The 23216-nt window shown below is 41.3% G+C and overlaps 2 protein-coding genes across 8 annotated transcripts in view; one reads left to right on the forward strand and one right to left on the reverse strand.

The window, feature by feature from the left end:
- Window positions 1-58: 58 nt before the first annotated feature.
- On the reverse strand, window positions 59-9832 carry HNRNPDL (heterogeneous nuclear ribonucleoprotein D like). 5 transcript variants are annotated; one of them, XR_004349939.1, is made up of 9 exons: window positions 8632-9832; window positions 7667-7835; window positions 7406-7567; window positions 6784-6915; window positions 6528-6642; window positions 5836-6006; window positions 5408-5500; window positions 4931-5035; window positions 59-4257 (listed from the first exon to the last, which is right to left on the reverse strand). XR_004349939.1 is itself a non-coding variant. In XM_032632166.1 (8 exons), exons 1-7 carry the CDS (start codon window positions 9072-9074, stop codon window positions 5430-5432), a joined length of 1263 nt encoding a protein of 420 aa, XP_032488057.1. In that variant the 5' UTR covers window positions 9075-9832; the 3' UTR covers window positions 59-4257; window positions 5408-5429. The 5 variants fall into 5 exon arrangements, 4 of the variants coding, with proteins under 4 accessions (XP_032488057.1, XP_032488056.1, XP_032488059.1 ...); XM_032632166.1 differs by lacking the exon at window positions 4931-5035; XM_032632165.1 differs by having other exon boundaries at window positions 59-5035; window positions 8632-9792.
- Window positions 9019-23216, forward strand: part of ENOPH1 (enolase-phosphatase 1) — a 43746-nt gene continuing 29548 nt past the window's right edge. The window contains exon 1 of one of the 3 annotated variants that reach the window (XM_032632172.1): window positions 9019-9106. Coding sequence is in view for 1 of the 3 variants with exons in the window: in XM_032632170.1 (XP_032488061.1) it covers window positions 10211-10294 (84 nt within the window). In the remaining 2 variants the exon portion in view is untranslated. Of the gene's footprint in view, window positions 9107-9967; window positions 10295-23216 lie in introns of those variants that run through there. The other 2 variants (XM_032632170.1, XM_032632171.1) reach the window with 2 other exon arrangements.

The following is a 23216-nucleotide window of genomic DNA, read 5'->3' on the forward strand; positions in this document are numbered from 1 at the left end:
AAATATTTTAGTCCTCACTGTCACACCCTCCCTTCACCCTTCTGCCTGTATGGTGATCTAAAGAACTTTTATGTCCCATACGTCTCATGGTTCAAGGGTAACCAAAGTAATCACTCAATTCCATAGGACAGGGACTTCCCTGGTGGTCCAGTGGCTGAGACTCCACGCTCCCAATGCAGGTGGCCCGGGTTCCATCCCTGGTCAGGGAACTAGATCTCACATGCCGCAACTAAAAGATCCTGCAAGCCGCAACTAAAACAAAGAAACCTGTATGCTGCAACGAAAATCCCACATGCTGCAACTAAGATCCGGCACAGCCAAATAAATAAAATAAATACCATAGAAAAGCTCTCTCATGAGAATGAGTAGGTGCTTCAGATTATCTAGGCTCCAGTTTCATCAGAGAAACAAGAATGAATCAATTGTTTTTTTTTTTTTTTTTAAATACTTATTTGGTTGCACTGGGTCTTAGCTGTGGCAGGCGCACTCCTCAGTTGCGGCAGGCATGTGGGATCCAGTTCCCTGACCAGGGACTGAACCCGGGCCCCCTGCATTGGGAACTCGGTCTTAACCACTGTACCACCAGGGAAGTCCCAAGAATGAATGAATTATAATCAAATGCTACTTTCCTACAAAAGACTTCAGCACTCACAAATTAAGACTGCTGACCAATCTTAATGCTTAGAGATCCCTCCCAGAAGTGGCAAACACTGAATCTAGTTCTCAGAGATGCTTGATAGACTCCAAAATGTAATGAGTTACTTTCAATTAGCCAACTTCCTCAATTTGAAAAATCAGGGGATTAATTATGGTTTTCCATTAAGTCCTTTTATGGGGTTGGCCCTTCCTGTCTCATCAATAAAACAATCACCCTGTATTTGTTCACCAGCCAGCACACAAACTTCTGAGAACATTTGAAGAAACTTCCTTTGGGTAACCGCATCAAAGATAGCAAATTCAATAAATTTTGGAAATTCCCTGACAGTCCAGTGGTTAAGACTTGGTGCTTCTTACTGCTGTGGGGCAGGCCTCGTTAGATTCTTGGTGGGGGAACTAAGATCCTGCAAACTGCATGGTGTGGCCTAAATGAATGAATTCTAGTCAATCTGTCCCCATAAGAGCCAACTTCGAGTCTTTTAAAACTAGATAGCTTTCAAAGTAGTTTATCATTTCCTTGAGACATTTATATATAGCCATGATTTTTTTTGTCTTAAGAAAACTCATTTTAGTCAGATTCTCAAAAGGTGATAAGCATTGGAACAGTATGTGAAAACCTGTCTGCAGTAGTGCTTCTCACATATTTATAACACATGCTAGTCTTTGGTAAACCAAACTCTTAAGCATTGTTACTTGAAATTTTTAGATTTTAAGTAACAAATCAGAGACTGTTGAATATCCCTTTCCCAATCACACTGAGATCATGATATACCTCCTCAAATGGGGGTACTCCTCTTGGAATGAGTAGACCAAAGAATAAGGTCAGGAATTAAACTGCCACTTAAAGCAACAATCTTTAGGATGTTCAGCATTACCCTCTAATCCATAGAATACCACTGTATTCTTTCCTACAGTTTATAAAACAGTGGTTAAGTCAAAGTTTCCACTTTTTTCTATTCAACCAAAACTCACTGAAATCCCACATCTATTTCAAGACAAAGAAAAATATAAAACCTCAACCAATCCTAAAGGAACAGCCCACATTTTTATGGCAATACACTTTTGAATGACTTTACATGAAAACAAAGTTGTATTGCTTTTGCTCAGAAAGTTGAGACCACAGTAGATGGCAATTCTATTAAGTTGCAGTTTGAGAGAGATTTTTACAGAATGACATTTTCTGACTTCGCTTAACACTAGGAGCAATTCAAATGGCAGAAACGCGCGCGCGCGCGCACACACACACACACACACACACCTGTAACTAAAAACTGCAGTTTATATAAAATTACATTTAAAAGTGCAATTATAATTGCAGTGTCCTTGAATCACCTTTTTCATCAGTGAAACATAGTATCCTGTGGTGGACATCCTATTAGATACTTGCAACCTATAGCAATTAATTTCTCAGGTTTCTTTGTATTGAAATTTATAAGATTAGCAAAGGGTCCAGTTACTGTCACCATTATGAAGATGTATGGAAGAGAATGAAATAAATGCTCTGCTCATCCATGTTAGTATCCCAAAGACAGTTTAACTCTTAATCCCTAATCTTGTAAATGTAGCCATCGGACTACAGAATACTAACGTGTTAATCAACAAAACTGCTAATTAGGTTTCTTTCAGGGTAAGTAACAACACATAGAACTTGCTCAAAACAACTCAGGAAGCACATTTAAAAATATACAGGTTAATTGTTTGTCATAGGTACTTCAGTTTTTCTAAAAGACCTCAATAATCTCTAGATGTATTTCTTCGAAGTCATATATATCAAGACTTGACTGAAGAGTTTGGATTTTGTTTAAAAAGCCTTTATTCATTTTTGATCAGGGAAAGGACAATCTCAATGTCAACTTGTCACCTAATCATAAATTTGAACTTACAGGATTCACTGCCCTAAAGACACTGCACCTACTGACTTTGACAACATAACTTAAAATGAAAATCTCCTTTCTGTTCCCTAAGGTTGCATGTTGAACGAATCAGACAATCCCTTGCAACAGCCAACATTGGTACTTGGCCTAGGTGTAAGGTCAAATAGCGAAAACAGGAGCAAAAAGCCAAAAGCATTGTAACTTGATAGCCCAGCAAGTACAAACATCATCAGAACAAAGTTGCAGGCACCAAATAAAACAAGGCAGGTTCATTAGCATAAAAAAATTTACACTTGGTTGAAGGTGAGGTCAACTATTCCACATATGAACATGTATGCCAATCCTAATGGCTAACATGGAACCACAGAAACAAAAACAAAAACCTTAAATTCAATAACTACACTGAATGTAAAATTCAAAACTTGAGTTTACCCAGGACATCCTCCAAAATCTACAGCTAAAACTTTTTTTTAATGCACCAGAAGATCTGTTGTAATGACATGACTTGGTCACACTTAGATTTGCATTTACATAAGATTTAAGGGATACCTTTCCCCACTATTCCTTTTACGTTTGAATATGGATATGCTTAACTATTCGGCTCATGCACTAACTGCGCTAAAAATGATGAAACTTACTACCATGATTTTTTCTAAGAACTCACACCACGTAACAGTTAACACCCAATACAGCTTCCTAAAAATGCCCCAACAGAAAACATTTTGTTCAGTTTGGTGCTTGCTGTGACATAATACCAACAGAATAGTATACAATTAATTTAGTTATTCATCCACTACGTCATATATTTTAATCTAACTTTTGTTCGAATTTTAGTAACTTCATACCTATTTGCCAAAATCCTTGTGTTAAATGTAACTACATCTGACATTCTTAAACTGTGGCTCCTATAACATAGTTCAAGTGTTTTTTCCCCTGGGTATATTTAGACAGTTTAATCAAGAAAACAAAGTTATGGTATTATGATTAGCCAAAGCTCTTTCTAGCAGACCACTGAATACAGCAAGTCGTAACAAATGCCTTTCCAGAGACAAGAGCAAAGCAAAATATTTTCTATTCATAAAAGGAGCTACCAGCATGCTTTGTGCCATTAAAAAGTTACTTTTCAAAATATAACCAGAAGACTTATGGTCTACTAGAAAGCTTCCACTCATCACAACACTGTAACTACGCCACAGACACTTTCATGACAAAGTCTCCAGATATACAAAGAGAAAACAACATTACTTAAAGGTATGTGGAAGCCTCCGTTAAACAGGGAAATGAAGCCTTAGAACATAGAATACATCTAACAAAAAGAGAACAGAGTAGACACTGTAGCTGGCTATTTGTAAAGGACCACAGTTTCTCCCTATGGATCAACACTCCCTACAAAATAAACTGTGCCTTAATTATTGCTTATTTAAAATTACACTTTTACAGGGCTATTTAGTACCTGACGCAGAAAAACAATCACATAAGGAAGCATTTATTTGAGGTTTAACATGAAATCATACAAATAAAATTTGTATAAACACAAATCCACGTCGAGTCATAACACAGATAGCAAAAGACAAAGTAAAAACAAAAACTAATTGGCGGCTATATACAGTTGGACACAGTTGTGTCTTGTACACTAGAAAGTCTTTTACAAAATAATCATCTTAGATCAACAGAAGACCAATCTTCAATGTCGTCCTGCAAGATGGGTTACTTTAGCAATCTCTTCCTAAAAACAAAAACAAAATGGCAATTAGATTTGTGCAACTCTGACAAGCTTTCAAAGGTCCACTTTCATGAATTGTTTTAAGTTCTCACTTTATTCTTCAATAATTAAAGATCACATGCAAATTCATTGGCAAAACGCAGTACGGGTAATTAATAAATTCACCCTGAAGTTCCCAAATGATATTAAAGTAAAATTTACTTAGAAAATCTGGGAATGCAGTCTTCCCATATTCACAGGTTGAACTGTGCTAGGTTCAAGGTCTACTAGAAACATCTCTAGTAAGCCACATACAATGCTATTACAAACATGAATTTCTAATAGGCTTGTATTGCAAGAAAACAAATTTCTGTGTGCATATGATCTTTAATTTATATCCCAGATTTTAAAGTTCTTGTTTTGGTTTGTAGATTTCACTATTAGCTATAAAAAGAAAAAGCAAGCATTAAATCTTAAATGAACACTTAAAATGAGGCTCCACAATTGAAATACAACACTAAACAGAAGACCAAAATGATTAAGCTGTAAAAAGGCATTTATGTACTTTAACTCCTGTAAAAAACCATTTAAGTTAAGTTTAGACACTTAATCTTCAAAAAGATTAAAAAAGAAGCCAAAGTCTGAAGTTTTCCACTTTAATCTTTACGCTGGTACATGAAGTTGGAAGAGACCATACCACAGGACAGCGTTTTCTGGTGTATGCCTTGCGCTCTGCCCGCAACGTGCGACCCCCAGAGATAGACGTGGTCAGGGTGACACACGGCCTGCAATGAAGTTCCCGCTGGCGGGTACAAACAAGGTATAATGTCAGAGTTAGAAGACAACATTCCTGTTTTCCTTAAGTTGTACCCATTTCAGTACTTTACCTGTTAATAGTTCTAAAAAAGTTTAATTATTCCTCTAGACCACCTGGTACACAAAGCAAACAGAAAAACTCTTAAGTTTTTCTGTAATACTAAAGAAAGTGAGATAAAACTTTAAAGTTAAAGATCTATAGACACTTTAGGCAAAACAGGTTCATAAAGCAAGTAAAAAATTAACAATTTAGTAAAAACAGGCTACATGATATTTTGTTTTCACTTATTTTTCATTTGTCTATTGATCTTTAAATTAAATTAGAATTTCCACTGGTGTCTTGAACTCTTATACACACCTGTTTTCTCCAACGTCCCCTTTTAGTATGGCTGGTAATTATTTTGGTGATTGCCACCCCCTCGAGATGCCTTGCCATAAGTGCTCTGTTGGCCTATTTTGAAAAAACAAAAAATTATGCTTAGCTTTTAATGAAATAGTTTCACTGTATATTTAAAAAACTATTAAATATGCAAAATCCTCCATGGCAATTAAAATAACCAGATATTTTAAGTCATTATAAACTAGTCACATATCACATTCTAGAATGTTTGTAATGACTGAAGTCTATCAGTATAAGCTCCTATGACTATTAAATGTCTCAAAAATTTAACTCCAAACACTTCAAGAAATAGAAAACACCCACACACACAGTCTCAGAATGGGATTGTACTTTAAACACTGAATTTTAGTACCATTGGTTTACGAAATTAAGTTAAATATTCTTACCACTGTAGTCTGTATATCCCTGTCCATATCCATAGTTCCCATAGTTATACCCAGTATAATCATAGCCGCCATAGCCACTATAGTTTTGATCACCACCATAGGCACTATTGTAATTTCCATATCCTTGATCATAATAGTTATTAAATCCTTGGTTCCAGTTTTGGCCCTGACCTGAAACAATGCACAATGATCGTTAGGAAACAACTTCTGACCCCCAATCCTAACATAAAATGATGCGTTCCTGTCCCTCACTCTGCAAATCTTAAAAAGGCAGAATGGATACCTATATTGCTAACTGACCAAGAAAGTATTATTACAGTTGGCATAAAAAAGGGGGCAGAAAGTCCAATTGTGCCAGTATCAGGCTTCCGAAATTCAATGAAAAATCAGGACAAAGGAGAAGACAGAGTGTTTATCTTTAAAACAAGGACTCCTGCCCTAGAAAACCTATCAGGCCAAAGTGTTCCATGTAATCTTAATTACGTTTAATGGTGTTATTTTCCCATCAGTAAGGACACTGCCAGAGTAGCCATTGTTTGAGGAGGTGAAACCAGTAAATACAAAAGCCCACCCACTAAGCTGAGCAGTTTCCATGTTGTAACAGTTTAAATTTGGCTTCACTTTCCTATGGGCTTATTCATATTCCGCAGTTTATAGCTTACAGCATTGAGTCATTGCCCAGGAATTCTCACCTCGGCCACGACCCCTAGTACCACCTCGTCCACCAGCTGCAGCACCTCTTCCTCCTTTTTGTTGTTGCTGTTGCTGCCTATATACCTCTTTGGGTTGTGCAACTTTGATTTCACACTAAAAACAAAATTTAAAAAGCAAACAGAATTATTACCCATATTCTAATGTCAAGCCATTGTTTTTCTTCTCAAAACAGATTGAGAAATTTCACTTTAAGAAAAGGATATTGTTCATTTACTATAATCAAAATGGCTTTACCTTCCCAGAACCAATTTGATGATATCTGCTTTCTAACAATTTCTTTACTGGCTCTTCGTCTGTATATGTAATAAAACAAAATCCTCTTCTTTCATTTGTTTTTGTATCCATGGGAAGTTCAATATTTTCAATCTGAAATCAAGATACACACTCAAGGTCACCCACTAATGGTAAAAAGCTACTAAGATGTTTTAGAATGCCACAAGTCCTTTTCAAGCTTCAACATAACATGTCATTCTAACGAAATAACTTCTGTATAAACCACCGCTTTATTATCCACATCAAACTAGAGTGATCTGTTTCATCTATGGAGCATTGAGAAGGGAGAGTAAAACCTTATTTAATACCATTTCTTACTCCACAGATGCCACTAGTTAGTAAATCCAAACCCTAACCACACCAAAGCATCCATCTTTTTGCTGAATTAGTTTCCATTAGACACTAGTTTCCATTATAACACAGAAAGCACTGATTAAGGTACGGTGACTGGAAGGGACTTGAGCAATAATTTAATCCCACCCTCATCCAACATTGAGTTTGCTCTGTAAAAACTGGATCAGGAATAAACATTATATAAACGTTATCAAATGAAAATACACGTAAACGTAAAAGCAGAGCGCACCTCTCCAAAGGCTCCAAAATATTCTTTAATTTGTTCTTCTGAAGTATCTGGGCTCAATCCACCCACAAAAACCTTTTTAGGGGGTTCCTTCCCTTTTAAAGCTTTGGCTCTTTTAGGGTCTATCAATTTTCCATCCAGCTTGTGTTCTTTCATTTCCAAAACCTAGAAGACAGATTTATTTAATCTGACAACATACAAGCAACCCTCTGAACAATTTGCAAGAAACACACAAAAGCACCACAATGCGAAACATGTTCCTACCTTATCAACACTAGCAGCATCTTTGAAAAGCACAAATCCAAATCCTCTTGATCTTCCAGTGACTGGATCTGTTTTAATTGTGCAGTCTACAACTTCCCCAAATCGAGACAAATATTCAGTCAGATCTTTCTTGCTTGTATCCCAGCTCAAGCCTCCAATAAACATTTTACTAGAAATAAAAGTTGTTTTTTAAGGTTAGCAGCAACTACAACGATTACTTAAATACTGAAATTACGTTTACGAAATAAAAGTATAAAATAAGCATGGGGAAATACATCCTGATGTACAAATAATTTAACCCGTTTACAGACACACACGAACAAAAGACCACAAAGATCCCCAAGTTCCTCACTTATTCAAAACGGTGGACACCTTGCTCTCCTCACTGCACAATGCCAAGTTTAAACGAGGCCAACAATACATGGTAAAGATTGTTCCCGACTAGAAAATCCAACTTTCTATACTGATCCCACACAACTCAGGCTCACCGTCTTCCTCAACTATCAAACCAACATTCCACCTAAAAGAACTCATTATCACACGTACTGGGAATCTGGGTACCAGTCGCCTACAGGTTCCCAAACGAGGAGTTCCCTAAATCCTCCCCCTGAAAACTGCGCGGAACCGTAACACAGACACAATGAAGAGGCGGCTGCAGCTGCAGCAAGGGGCATAGCGCGGCCGGCCCCTCCCCCTCGGGCCCCACGCGCGCCTGCGCACTCGGGACACAGACGCCGCCGCCCTCCGCCTCCAACCCCTCTGCCCTTCCCCCACCTCCCGCGGGCCTCTCGAGTCACCGCCCCACCTCCGTTTCCTACTTTCCTCTTCCCTCCAACCTAGTGAGGCCCAGCGGGCACGCGGGGAATCGACTTGGGGAAAGAACCGGGGCAGCACGCGGCCCCCGAGGGACGAAGGGGTGCATGCGGAGCGCTGGGGGAGGGGGGAAGAGGAGAAGCGTGCGGTACCCGTCATCCTGCTGATTCTTGCTCGCGTTGATCTTAGATCCCTCTGCAAATTCCTCTATGTTGCTGTACTCGTTCATGTCTTCCATAGCGGCTGAGCTATCGGCGGGGAGGCGCTGGCGTGCAATCCGTGTCGCGGCAGCAGCGGCGGCAGAACGTTGTATGGAGCTGGATTTAAAATGGCGGCGGAAGAGATCCGGGCGCCGCCTGCGCCCTCCCTTTATAGCCGCCCCACCCGCCAATCGGGAGGGCTGCTGGGCGGTGACGTGGCGCTGGGCCCGGCGCGCCCCCTGCCGGGCGGAGCTGGGAGCGAGCGAAGGGAGGAGTGGGGCGAGCTGCCGCGGCGCCCTCGGCCGCCAATGGGAGAGGCTGCGGGAGGCTAAAGTAGCGGGAGCGGAGGGGAACAATGGCGGCGGCACATGGGAAAGCCGGGGCGGGACCTCCATCGCGGCCCCTCCGCTGAGGAACGAGGTCGCAGGTGAAGGGACGCGGGCTTGGGAAAAGAGCGTCAGAAGAGAAAAACGAAGGGGCGAAAAGTCCTGGGTCAAAAATCCCGAGCAGCGTCACAGCCCCTCTTGCCTTGAGAGCCTTTGTCTCTGGCGTCCGGTCCAGCCCACTCCCAGCAAAGAGCCGTCAACCCCGCCTTTTTCCGCCCTCGGTCCCCCAGTGCGGAGCTGCTGCTATCGATTGGCACCGGGGCCGCGCTGCTCCGGAAAAAGGCGGACTGCGCCCAGCGCCGGTGGCTGAGGCGGCGAGCGCGCCCTGCCGTCCGGCGCGCACGCGTGTTTTGTCCTCGAGCTGGCTGGAAGCAGCCGAACAGGAAGCGGGCACGCGTTGGCCCCTCCGGACAGCGGCGCGGCGCGGGGGCCTCTTCCGCTGCCGCTACAGGCGCGCGGGCCGAGGGGGCGCGGCGGGCCTCCCTAGCCGATCGGCCGGAACCGGGGCCAACGCAGTCAGGCTGACCGGGATCCAAACGGCCTCTTTCGCGGGCTGACGGGAGGGGCGCGGGCCCGGTCGGATTACTGTAAAAATGCAAAAGCGGAGGCCGTGGGCAGGGAGGGGGCTAGGTGCAGTAGAGGGCAAGGGGCACTCACATCCCCGGCGCGCCACTCGCGGGGCTCCCGTCTGCACGTGCCCCGGGCCTCTCCCGCTCGCTCAACCAGTCTGCGGAGAGCGCGCGCCCGCGCACCGGGCTCCCGCGTTCGCTTCTTTGTTCCCGCCCACGCGAGGCCCATTTTGACTGATCGGGTTAGAGGCCCTCTAGCGGCCAATCGACGTCAGTGCCATTACCTCTCCCCGCCCCATCGGAACCTCGCGAGGACCGCCCCATTTCCCTGCCCACGTGGTCTAGGCCTCCAGGCCCGGGCAGCTTGCGAGTTCAAGGTTCCTGTGCTGCGGGTTTCTCTATTTTCAGGGGCGCCGACGTGTCCTCTCCGCCTCGTGCGTCAGGCCGCGCGCGGTTCTGCGCTCCGGGACTCTCTTCGGGGCTGTCGGAAGCCCAGCAATTTGCTGGGCGCAGCCGGCACGGCCCTCCGCCCTCCCTACCAGTAGGCCGATTCTCGTAGTAGCAGCCGGTGGGGAAATGGTTGTGCTTTCGGTGCCTGCCGAAGTCACTGTGATCCTGTTAGATATCGAAGGTACCACAACCCCGATTGCTTTCGTGAAGGTGAGGGGCGGAAGGGAGCGGGGAAGTTACTTGTGCTTTAAAACAAAAATTTTAAACTATTGCAGACCTTGCACTAGAGACACGAGGCGTGGGAGAAACGGTGTGGCTTTGCAGCTGCTCTGGGACGGGAGGAGGTAGTCTGCGGCGGATTGCGGGGATGCTTTTCCTCACCGTCTTCACCTTCCCGCGTCCCTGCCCTCGGTTATTTGCAGGTGGGAAGGGATGGAGGTGGTGGTGAAGAAGAGACGAGGAGGGCAGGTACGCCGCGGCAAGGTGAAGCGTTGTGGGCGCCGCCCGCCGGGCAGGTGTGCGCCGCGTCGACCCGCTGGTGAGCTTCCGCCTTGTGGCGGGTTGGACCTGGCGAGGCGGCGGCCGCGATCTAGTGGTCCTTGAGGCTTCTAGTCTAGTAAAATGGGAAGGCTGAAGGATGAAGACGATTTTTCAGGTACCCCTGGTGATAGGCGGTAATGGTTGCTCTTGGCCCTTTCCCACTCCTGCTGTTAGTGGCCGAAATGTATGTTACTGGACTAGGCTAGCAAACGTCTAGATTCCGTTCATTTTCTTCGAAAAACCATGGAAGCTTAAAGTTCTTACCAAAAGCCTTCCTCCTAGGATGTCAGTGCTAACCAACACTTGTCTATACCTAGTTCACAAACTTACAACTTTGCATTAGAGCAGGTTCCTTTTATATATATATATATATATATATATATATTGTATTTGCCAGGATAAGTAAATATTAATATAATTTTTTAAAGAATTCCTCGGGCCTGGTCTTCTCTTATTTGACTTCTAAAGGTTTAAGATAAAAGTATTCACTAGAAGTGCTTGCGTGCAGTAATAACCGAGAAAGGAGGGAAAGTACAAAGTAGGAAAAATAATAACTGCTTTCTTGTAGTTTTCAAAGAAAAAAAGGATTCCTCATCTTTGTGGTTTATAGTTTACAAGTCACTATCTCCATTCTGGCTTTCTCTTGCTTGCCACTGTTATCAGGAGACCAGGGATAATGACAGGACAGTAGTTGTTATATGGCATATGTAGCGTTCTTGGAAAGTTGATTTAGGGAGTAAGATACCTCATGCAAATCAATTTTGTAACAAAACATTATGTGTCTCACCTTTTTTACCCACTATGTCTTCTGTAAGATGACACGAGCCACTTCTTGGAATCTTTGTTTATGAAAGACTTATCCTGAGATCTTTCTGAGAATAAAAATGCCTTGATGATCTAAATAGATTTTTTTTTGTTTTTGATTTGTTTCTTTGGTTTTGTTTGGCTTGTGGAATCTTAGTTCCCCGACCAGGGATCGAACCCAGGCCCCTGCAGTGGAAGTGTGGAGCCCTAACCACTGGACCGCCAGGGAATTCCCAAATAGATTTTTTTTTTGGATTTGACACCAGACGCCAAAAAATGATTTGGGGTCTTGTTTAAAGGGTAGTTTCTTGTGCCTTGTTCTATAATCTATTATTATTTTTATTAATATTAATCTATTACAATATAATCGTCTGTTAGTTTGTTATACATTAATTTACCAAAACCAGTGTTTCTAAAAGTATGTTCAGAAGAACATTATGTTTGTTTGGCTGTTTTTAGTAATTATGCAGAAAAGGTTTCCATTATTAAATCCACTTTGGGGGAATGTTCTATATGTATTCAACCAGGTTTCTTTATTGCACGCCTTCTCAGAGCCTTTATATCATGTACACACTTGCACACACACACACACACACACACACACACACACACACTGTGAGCCTTAAAGAGACTAGCATGTCACAAATTTACTTGAACCAGAAAAACTTTTAGCAGAGTATCTCTATATTTTTGAACACCTTTTAAAGAGATGCTAAGTTATATGCTTCTTGGACCTCTGAGCATGGAGCTGGGAATTGGGAGATGTTTGTTCTACTTGGGCTTTATTAGTCAAATTAGGTGTGTGAACTTGTAGCCCTCCTTCCTGTGGAATGGTGTAAGGAAACATTGAGTAATGTATACCTGCAGCTTGTATACTTGACTCATCCTCAAAAACTTGGTGAGGTGTGTGTACTCTTTGCATTTTACTGATAGGAAACTAAGGCTCTGAAAAATTGAACAGTATGCCTGGGATTTGAAACCAAATTGTCTGACTCAACAGCTCTTACTCTTTCCATTATTGCACTCGATCTCTGAAATGGGAACCACAGTGCTCGTTCCATTTTCTTTGCCTGGCCTTGTGGGTGTTAAATGACACAGCTGGTATGAGAGCACTTTAATCAGTAAGAAGCACCATAAAAGTATATGGCAGCAAATTTCAATATACACCACCTCTAGGTGGTAGGTATAAGAGTGAGCCCTTGGAACAGAATAACTATAGTTGAGTCTCACTTTATCTGGGGGGTTGCTTCTACAGTCAGTGTACACTGTGAAAGTTGAGTATTTTCAAAAATTGCCCTTGAACTACCCTTAGGAAGTCAGTTCTCTTTGGAAATTGATTCCGTCTTTCAGTAAGTCATATGCAGCCATTTTTCCTTCAGGGTTGAAACGTATCCCTGCTTCTTCCTTTGAGTATCAGAGGAAGTTGGTTTGGGATTAGGTGATGTAGATGAAAAATATATTGTGTCAAACTTTAGCCTCACAATGAACCATTCATGCTGTAAGAGACACTGAGGAACTGAGAGACTGTCCAAGGGAACAGAACACCTTCATTGAGTAGAATGGCAGACAGATTGCCAGCACTGGTTATGTGTTTTTTTTCCCTTTCTCTTTCTCTCTCTCTCTCTCTCTCTCTCTCTCTCTCTCTCTCTCTCTCTCTCTCTCTCTCTCTCTCTTTTTGCTGAGCACTTAGAGTTGAATGTGTTTATGATGCAACTTAACTATATAAGATGACACTAACAGTGCTGGATATCTTATGGGATACCATAGAATCCTCCCAGTTTGGGTGCTCTGAGGACAGGCTGTTGCTCTATCAGGGCATGCCTTCAGCCTTTGGGCTCCGGGCAACAATAAACAATGTTTTTACTTCCTGCTATTATGTCTTATTTTCTTTGGTCAAATTTCTAGAAAGGGAAGGGTTCCTAGCTTGGATCATCTAGTCAATGTCACAACCAGCTAATTAATTTCTCATATGAATCAACTGATGCCTGGGGGGATATCTTTGTGAGGATCCTCACAATGTGTTGGGGACAGAGCAGCAATAGATGGTTCCCGGTGCATGTGAGTCCTCAAAGCCACCAGCCCACTGCAGGACGTGTGTCTCTGGAGTTTTTCTTTTCTTTTCAAGCGCTAACTTTGATTCTCTACAGTGGTGATCTCCCAACATTTTTTGGTCATGTACATCATCAGCAGAATTGGAGCAGGCAGGCACTACCAATAGAATTTATTGTGTACACGTATTACTGTACTATTATTAAGTTGTAAAGTAAATTGGAATTTAAAGCTGAGATTTAAATAAGTGTAAATGAATGTTATTGTATTCACTTCCCTTCTCCCCTTGAATCATCTTGCATGCACCTCACAGAGCCACTGCTTGATCTTTGTCTGTGTGATGTAATATTCATTTTCTGACTTTGTGCATTGTATTATTCCAGTGTTTTTAGTCTGTAAGCTATGAAATAACACCATTACCAGTCCTTGGGGTTATCCTGTCAAGAACCTTCAACTATTGTTTTTGAGTTGGAGAAAATGGTGTCTTGCTTCTGAAAACGCTCTATAATTTTGTGCCTTTCCTGCCATTACATGTCAAGTTAGTACATGTAACAACAGTTGCAGCAGTTATGTTCTGTGAAGTTACCGTGAACGCCATCTTAGCAAACACTGAATCATTGCCCCTAGAGAAAATGCAGGGTTTGGTTCCTGTGAGCCTCTGGTCACAGCATATTTGTCAGCTGATCAGTACATAACCTTGTTTTATGTGTGCTTCTGTTTGCCTTATCTAATATATATCGTTGATCCATTAACATTGAACTCACTGCCAGTAGCGCTATAGCTTGTGCTTTAGCGAAGCTTATGTAACACATGTGTTTTCTCTCTGTAAGGCAGCTTTCTTGCCTTTAGGAACACTAGACAGCACTTTGCTTGGGGACCATTTTAAACTGCACACTCACCAACAAAAAGCACAAAATGTGAAAAATGTGGTGCTAAGTAGACCTTGAAAAGGGTACTTGTTTAAAATATGAGAGGTGAAATAAGAAGACAAAGCATCACATACTGGGAACATGTGCATCTGGTTTTTCACAATTTTAGCTGTTCTGCTCATGTATGTACCTGTCCTCAAAAAATTGGGAAAGTGCAGTGAGTAATGATTTTGCGGTTATAAATAAGCTTTAGTGAGTAGGAGAATTTGCAAATACAGAATCTTTAAATAATGAGGATTGGCTTTGTAGAGTAGTATTTATAAGGATGGGCTTGGAGACTGCAAGTCTTGATTAGCATTCTGGCTCTTCCCTAAATGATCTATGGCAAATTAGTTAATGTCTCTGAGTCTAGGTACATATTCCCTCAACTGTACTTTGGGGATATCCACCTCATAAGGCTACTGTGAACATTTAATGAATGTTTAGCCCTTGAAAAAACTTTATAAAAATAAATATATTTCCATCACTATTTCATCCACCATCTCAACAAATCTTGTCAGGGAGTAGTGGGCAGGGGTACTAGCAGGGGCGGGGGCATGTTTTTCACTTATGCCTTAGGAAAACTTTTTGTGCCTGGAAGTAAAATCTTTGTAATAATTAAGAACCTCTCATTAACTGAAAGTATGAATCTGATTAGAATATTTGTCCCTAAAATATAGTAAGTGGGTCATGGTGAGTACCCTTGCCAATGGCTCTTTGTATCTGTGCTTCTCAGACTTGAATGTGTTTACAAATCATCTAGAGATCTGTCTAAAATGTAATTTCTGATTCAGAAGATCTGGAATGGAACTTTTTTTTCATTTTTAATGACATTGTTTTCTTTCTAATTTTACAAGCAATATATGTTCATTGCAGACAATTAGAAATACATAAAAGCATAAAGTAAAAATTAACAATCACCCATAATCTCCACCCCCCCAGAGATAACCATTGTTTGCATTTTGATGCATTTCCTCCCAGTGTCTACGTATTTTTTTTTAATGGAAGTATAATTGACCTACAATATTATGTTAGTTCCAGGTGCACAACATAGTGATTAGATATTTCTATACATTACAAAATGATCACCGCGATATGTCTAGTTACCAGCTGTCACCATACAAAGATATTACAATATAATTGACTATATTCCTCATGCTAAACATTTCATCCTCATTTATTTTGTAACTGGAAGTTTGTACCTCTTAATCTCCCTCACCTATTTCACTAATCCCCCAACCCCCTCCCCTCTGGCAACCACCTATTTCTTCTCTGTATCTATGACTCTGTTGTTTTGTTATGTTTGTTCATTTGTTTTTTAGATATGTGAAATCAGATGGGATTTGTCTTTCTCTGCCTGACTTACTTCATTTAGCATAATACCCTCTAGGTCCATCCACTTCACAAATGGCAAGATTTCATTCTTTTTTATTGCTGAATAATGTGGAACAGAACTTGATGCTGAATTTCGTACAGGTTCCCAGGTGATACTATGGTCCATGGACTGAACTCTGTAGTTAGGCTTTTTTTTTTTCCTCTTAATAAATCTATTTTATTTATTTATGTATTGGCTGTGTTGGGTCTTCGTTGCTGCACATGGACTTTCTCTAGTTGTGGCGAGCGGGGGCTACTCTTTGTTGCAGTGCACAGGCAGTGCAGTGCACATTGTGGTGGCTTCTCATTGCAGAACATGGGCTCTAGGCACATGGGCTTCAGTAGTTGTGGCACATGGGCTCAGTAGTTGTGGCTCTCGGGCTCTGGAGTGCAGGCTCAGTAGCTGTGGCACACGGGCTTAGTTGCTCCACGGCATGTGGGATCTTCCCAGACCAGGGATCGAACCCGTGTCCACTGCATTGGCAGGCGGATTCTTAACCACTGTGCCACCAGGGAAGTCCCTGTAGTTAGGCTTTATACAAATTCGTAAGTTCTACCTGTGCCGAGGTCTGTTAGCACTCCTCTTTTCCAGTGGCTCAGAGGAGGTGATAGAGCAGACCAAGGGTGTAGGTGACTTAGGGGAGGTCTATCATTAACAGAACCAAAACCTCTCAAAAGTCAAGTAAATTGATAAAGGAGAGCAAGATGATGAAATAAACTGGTAGACAACAAACCATTAAGCAAGTGGCCACTTCCCCAGCTTTTGCAAATTGTCTTCCAGAAATTGAACTGTAAAAACAACTTTCTTAATAATAGAAATAGAAAGGAGTTATGTGTACTTATAGGGAAGCAGGATAATAGGCCTGAAAATTCCTGACAGATCTCCAAAATTCCTCTGCGGCTCCCTCTTCTCCCTCACTACCACCATCTTATGTCATTTTCTGGATAATTTGTTAGTAGAAACATTTTACTGAATGTCTGTACAACAGGGGCCTGAAGAATAAGGCTCTAAGTGTCCTGGCAGATGGGCAGGTGAGTAGTGCCTTGCTTTAACCTGCTGTATTAGTTCCTGTGGCTGCTGTAACTAATTGCCATAAGTTTAGTGGTTTAAAACAGTACAGATTTTTCATCTTACAGTTCTGGAGGGTCACAACTCTGAAATAGGTCTCAGTGAGCTAAAAGGAAGGTGTTGGCATGGTGTGTGCCTTCTGGAGACCAGGGGAAAACTCTTCCTTGCTTTTCCAGCTTCTAGAGGCTACCCACATTCCCTGATTCTTGGGCCCTTCCTCTGTCTTTAAAGCCCGCAGAGTAGCATCTTCAGATTGGTCCTTCACTCTCTGACTTTGACACTCCTACTTCCCTCTTTCACTTGCAAGGACTTTGATTATATCAGGCCCAAGCAGATAATCCAGGGTAATCTCCCCATCCTGAGATCCTTAATTTAAATCATGTCTTTAAAAACAGCCCCTTTTGCCGAGTAAAGTAACATAGTCATAGGTTTTGGGGATTAGGAACATGTACATTTGAGGGTAGGGGGCAGTTTCCTCTCTGCCACACTTGGCTAGCACCAACATTTCTGACTAATAGATCCCTTTCCAGGTTTGTGGCTACATCAGAGTTCGGCTTTATAGTAGCTCCAATTTTGAGTTGAAATTTATTATTTATGGTACTGGATAGGATCTATAAATTTTTTAAAAAATTGACAGTTGTTTTTTTTTTTTTAAAGATTGTGTTTCTCTTAAGGATTGTGGTGGTGTGGAGGCTGGTAAAGACAGTGTTTAAGGGACTGGAATTTTACCTTAAAGAACAAGATATTTGGCAAGGTTTGAACAAGACTAAGGGAAAAGAAGAGATCTCAAACTGAACGTTCTGTGTTAGAAAATATGAATTAAGCAGACAAATCCTTGATCCTATAAATAATATTTATTTGAAGTAGCAGATGCTCATTTAATTGAAAATCAAAATGATAAAGATATTGATTCAGTTAACAGCAGAATCATGTTTGTATGCTTTTCTGACATTTGTTTAATGAATTTCTTTGGAATATCTTGATATTTTATGTTAAAGCACTTTTAGAAATAGCTAATACATTCTTGATTGTTTAACAATACTTGTAATTTACTCTTTTATGTTCTTTTATATTCTAATGATATATTTTGGAAGATAATAATCAGGAAATTTGAAATTGACATTTTTTTCTCATGAAAATGGTTATGTTAATTTTATGGTCTTTCTAAGAAGAGAGCTTGTGTTGTCTGATAGTATCTCCCAACTTTAGTTAAATATCCATTTGGTAAGTTTTATCATTCTGCTCTCAATATGAAACTGCTAGAAGACTACCCACAAGGGACAGCAACCACGAGCTTGCTTGCACCTGTGCTGTTTATTATTGTTGCTAGTAACTAATTGTGTCATTTTCCCTGGCTTCATTCAGTCTAGGAATTTAGGCTTTTTCATCTTCAAGAATGGGGTAGTAGGGTCCGTCATGCTTATAAGGTAGTGATGAAGATTGAGATAGAGTGCAAAAACCTTTGAAAAATATAAAGCCCTGTAGAAACACTGATTATAATGCAGGAAATATCAGACTGTTTGGTGGAGACAGAAAGTGCTTATGAAGGGTCAGTGTGGAAAAGGGGGAACTAACATTTACTGAAACCCGCTGTGATTACCTCCGCCTCTGCTCCTTATGGCCCTGGCCAGATATAAATTAAGAACGAGATGCAGAACTTGGCTAACCTCAGAGAACTTGAGGAGGCACTGGAATGGCAGGACTGCCTTGATAAGTAGCTGTTGATGGGTTGATTAACATTCCCCAAACCTTCCCAGTTGCTCAGGATTCCTAAAGGGAGATATACCCATGGTGGTATGTGAGAGGAATTTTGTTGACTCAGCTTGAGACAAGGGGAGGAGCCTTTGGAGAATCACTGTATTGGGTCTGAGTATATCATGAGGTAGATTAGAAAACAGCTCTGGCCTTAATTTCTGGTCTCTTATTTGTCTACCGCCTTCCGTATCATGGCACTTGCATAATCTTTCCAGCCTAATCAATCTTCCCTTCTTTTCCCTCACATTTATTTGAATACCTATCATGTGCCAGGCTCTGCTAGGCAACCAAAATCCTTAAAGATGCTGCTGCCATCCTTAAGGAACCTAGTAAGGAAGACAGGAACATTAACAGGTTGTCTTTGCACCATCAGAATCCTTTGTGGTTTCCTGTTGGCTCAAAGATAGTTTCAACTCCTCAACTTCAGTGAATTGGGTTTTCCGACTTTCTATTCCTCTATTTCTTTACACTTTTTTTTTATAGCTGAACATGCCCATTTGGGTCATGCCACACTTTCGTGCCACCACCATTCCTCCAGCTTGGGATGTCATACTTTTTCCTCTCCAAGTGCAAGTTGGTTCCATGTACTTATTAATTTAAAACATATTTATTGCATTAGGTTATGGGAATACACAGGTAAGACCTACTTCTGCTTTCACAGGACTTCTGTTTAAGCAGGAATTTCAAAATCCTCTCTCTCCCTCCTTTGCAGGGCCATGTATTTGCCACTGTAGCAGATGCTGCCTTGTGGTGGTGTCTGTGTGTGCTGTCTTCCAGCAATGCTGAGAGAGCTCCTTAAGGGCAGAAAGCAGAGCCTGGCATAGTACTTGCACATGAGGCATTCAGCAAATGCTTGTTGATGGCGATATGATGCATTCCAGAATGGACCTGGGAGGGGCTGGTATTGCTTCTCCCACTTCTGCTATCCCTGCTATTTCAGATTTCCTCAAGGTGATACTTCTCATTAGAATATTCATTGACCCAAGATTTCTAAAACCTCTTAGTTTTTATGGTTTTATGGTTTTAAATTTCCGTTAACGGAAGTCCGTTAACAATGGAAATTTAAAACCATAAAAAAATTTTGATTAACAATTAAATATAAGTATTTAAAGAGCTAAATACGTTATTCTGTGTAAACTTGTATCTGTTAATGTGAGGAGAGAGGGAAGTGTTTTTTCCCCAAAATCTTTCCTCAAAAATTAATTCACACTTGTTATGAATTGCAAACATTACAGAAGATTCAGAAGATGATAGTGTAGAGAATGAATGCCCTTTCTGCTCCTACCACCCAGCAATAGTCATTAAGAGTTTGGTGAACATTCCTCCTGATTTTTTTCCCTATGCATACAGTAAAGTCACTTAGATCCTTGAAAGAAATGCAGTCACATTGACCCCCAAAAAGGTACCAATTCTAATAAATAACCCCTGTTTTGAAAATACATAGATAAGCCTTTATCTTGCTCAGATTAACTTTTAAAGGATATCCTGTGTTTAGCTCTGAAAAGTCCTACCTTGTCTGATGGTTCTTAAAATTTTCCATCCTTACAGCTCACCCCATGTCACCCCTTCACTAAAAAAAAAGTATTCTTTTTACAGTAAAAGCTTATTTTTGTATAAAACTTTAGATTTTCACATTTATTGACTCAATTTTCAAAATTGGTTTTGGTTTAGGGTAGGGGTCATAAGAGGGGTGGAAGCCAAGCCACCCTGACCCTCTTGCACCTGGTTCTCCATCACTTTTCTGCATTGTGTGGAAAGTTGGTAGTTCTGTCCTCAGAGGCCCTACTGGAAACTCATTGGGCCCTTCCCATTTCAGAAGCATGGATTTCTTTACAAACACAGAATTCTTTAATACAGAAAAGGGTTCTTTGTCTTCTGGGTATGTACGTGAGTGGTTCATTTCTTAACTTGATTTTCTTTTCACTGATTCATTATGTGACCTTCTAACAAGTTCCTTTTCTTAAGTCTAAAAAGTGTGGAGCTGATACCCTTTACTGAGTAGAGAGAGACTAGCACATGTGGTTTGGAAACTAGTGGTAATCCTGGCAGCGGGGCCTGGGTGGGACTTGAGAGAGGAGCTCGTGGTTAGATCGGCGCTTGGCAGCTAACGTGGTGTGCTCCGAGAGGCTGGCTGACTCCTGCCCCGGGCCTTGTGTGGGTCCAGTAAGCTAATTAGATCCCTTCTCCTGGGATGATCGGGTTCTGGGGATCCGACTCTTCAAACTAAAAAAAAAGACCTGTTTGATAAACTATAACCATAGTTTCTTAATTTATACTTAACCTTTATGTGCCTTTGTGAAATGGAGGAAATAAGGGCACGTTTCATAGAGCTATTATGAGGATTGAAATGACATAATTCAGGCCATTCATTAATCAATTCATTGAGTAAATTTGGAGTGCCTTGGGAACAGTGGCAGATGGTGAGAAGTGATAAGATTCTGGATGTATTTTGTAGGTAGGGCTGACTCATTTGCTGATGAATTGGTTGGATGTGGCATGTGAGAGAAAAAGGAGTCAAGCACGACTCTGAGGCTTTTGGCCTGAGCATCTCGGCAGGATGGAGCTGCCACTTACTGAGATGGGGGAGATGTGGGAGGAGTAGGGTTAAGGGCTAGAAGCAAGAGTTGAGTTTCAGACATCCAAGTGGAGATCTGGGGTAGGCAGCTGGAAAAAATCAGTCTGGAGTTCAGGGAAGAGGTCCAGGCTAAAGCTATGGATTTGAGGGTCATCAGCAACAAATGGTATTTAAAATCATGGATTAGATGAGATCACTAAGGATTGACTGTAGAATGAGTGCCTGGAATAGTGAGGGCTTAGTCAGTGTTGGCAGTTATTCCCACTATTACTGCGATTACTCATATTATTCCTACTTAGTAGAACTGTTACAGAACTGCCAGGTGAACCGAAATCTCTCATTCTTTTTAGTACAAATCTCTTTGAGAAAAATGGTATTAGAAGTTTCTGTAGAGAATATATTATCAGTATCCAGGGATTTGGGTGATCCTAATGAGTTGTGCTCCCCGAAGTCATTCACCCACAGAGCTGGATAGGTTCAGGCATTAGAATTCAATAGACCAGGGGTTGAGTCTTGGCTTTACTTTGTACCAGCAGTGAAACCTTTTTTTTTTTTTTTGGACAATAAAATGATTTTCTTTTATCAAGCAATATTCTGTTAAAATAAAACAGCATTCAAGGAATTTAATGTAACCCAGTAACATACTTCATATTAGCATTCACCCTCAATATTAAAACATGTGGCATTATTATACAGTCTTCAAATGTACATCATAGTCACTTAATCTGTCATGTCTTATTAGAATCTGCTTTCAAAAACGGTGATGTTCCTAATTGGAAATACAATATTGATTATACGATGATAAAATAAGCCAGCTGTAGTGGGCTGAATGATAGCCCCCCAAAAGATATCCATTTCCTAATCCCTGGAACCTATGAATGTTAACTTACTGGAAATAAGGAGTATTGACAGAGATGGAGAAATCACCCTTGATTATCTGATGAGCCCTAAGTTCAATGCCAAGTGTCCTATAAGAGACACAGGGAAGATAGATGCACAGAGAAGGAGGAGGCAGTGTGAGCGCAAAGTCAGAGATTGGAGCAATGCAGCTACAAGACCAGAAAATGGAAGTGGCGAGGAATGGAACCTCTCCTGGAGTCTTTGAAGGGAATCAGGCCCTGTCAACATTATGATTTCAGATTTTTGGCCCCCAGAACTGCAAGAGAATAAACATCTGTTGTTTTCAGCCTCACAGTTTGAAGTCATTTGTTACAGCAGCCATAAGAAACTAATACAACACTAAGAGGTGCTTTTGGGCTTCCCTGGTGGCGCAGTGGTTGAGAGTCCACCTGCCGATGCAGGGGACACGGGTTCATGCCCCGGTCCGGGAAGATCCCACATGCCGCGGAGCGGCTGGGCCCGTGAGCCATGGCCGCTGAGCCTGCGCGTCTGGAGCCTGTGCTCCGCAACGGGAGAGGCCACAACAGTGAGAGGCCCGCGTGCCAAAAAAGAGGTGCTTTTTTCAAGTTTAATTATTTTTAAACAATATGAATGATAAATAAGAACTTTAAAGAGATCTTTTTTTTTCCATAGGCAAACCACATACATTTATTTGATTGGATTTTAGATTTTTGATTTTTTAGATCAGCCTGTTCTTTTAAATAGCATCATGATTAAAAAAGTACAATAGACTAAGATGCAGTCTGGAAGACGAACATATAAAAAGGAAAATAGAGATCACCATATCTTAACCATTCGGTAATTGCGCAACAGTTTAGTGTATTTTGTCCCAGTATATGTGTTCTACATATATATTTTCTGAAGTTGACACTATTCAGTATAGAGTGAAACCTTTTTGAGCCTCAACTTCTTCATCTATTCAAAGGGGTCACCTTGCAGAGATGACAGGTGGATTCAAGGAAGTAAATGTCAGTTTCTTCCCTGTCTTCTCTGCTCATAGGGCCTTGGACTCCATCCTAGAGCCAGTCAGGGTTCCCTCTCTGCAGCTCATGAGATACTGATATTCTTTCTGTCTCTGTGCTTCTTTTTAAAACCTTATGCCAACTACTAGCCCCTTGTAATGATAACCTTCCTTTGTGAGATGTGATTCATTGCAAT

This window comes from Phocoena sinus, chromosome 5 (genome assembly GCF_008692025.1).
Source record: "Phocoena sinus isolate mPhoSin1 chromosome 5, mPhoSin1.pri, whole genome shotgun sequence".
NCBI classification, from domain to species: Eukaryota; Metazoa; Chordata; class Mammalia; order Artiodactyla; family Phocoenidae; genus Phocoena; species Phocoena sinus.

Coding starts and splice junctions, on each gene's coding strand:
- HNRNPDL (XM_032632166.1), bottom strand. CDS start 9,074: ATGGAGGTCCCGCCCCGGCTTTCCCATGTGCCGCCGCCATTGTTCCCC. Junction 6,916..7,405: donor ATTTTGGAGCCTTTGGAGAG/GTGCGCTCTGCT, acceptor TCTTGATTTCAG/ATTGAAAATATTGAACTTCC. Junction 6,643..6,783: donor ATCAAATTGGTTCTGGGAAG/GTAAAGCCATTT, acceptor TTTTGTTTTTAG/TGTGAAATCAAAGTTGCACA.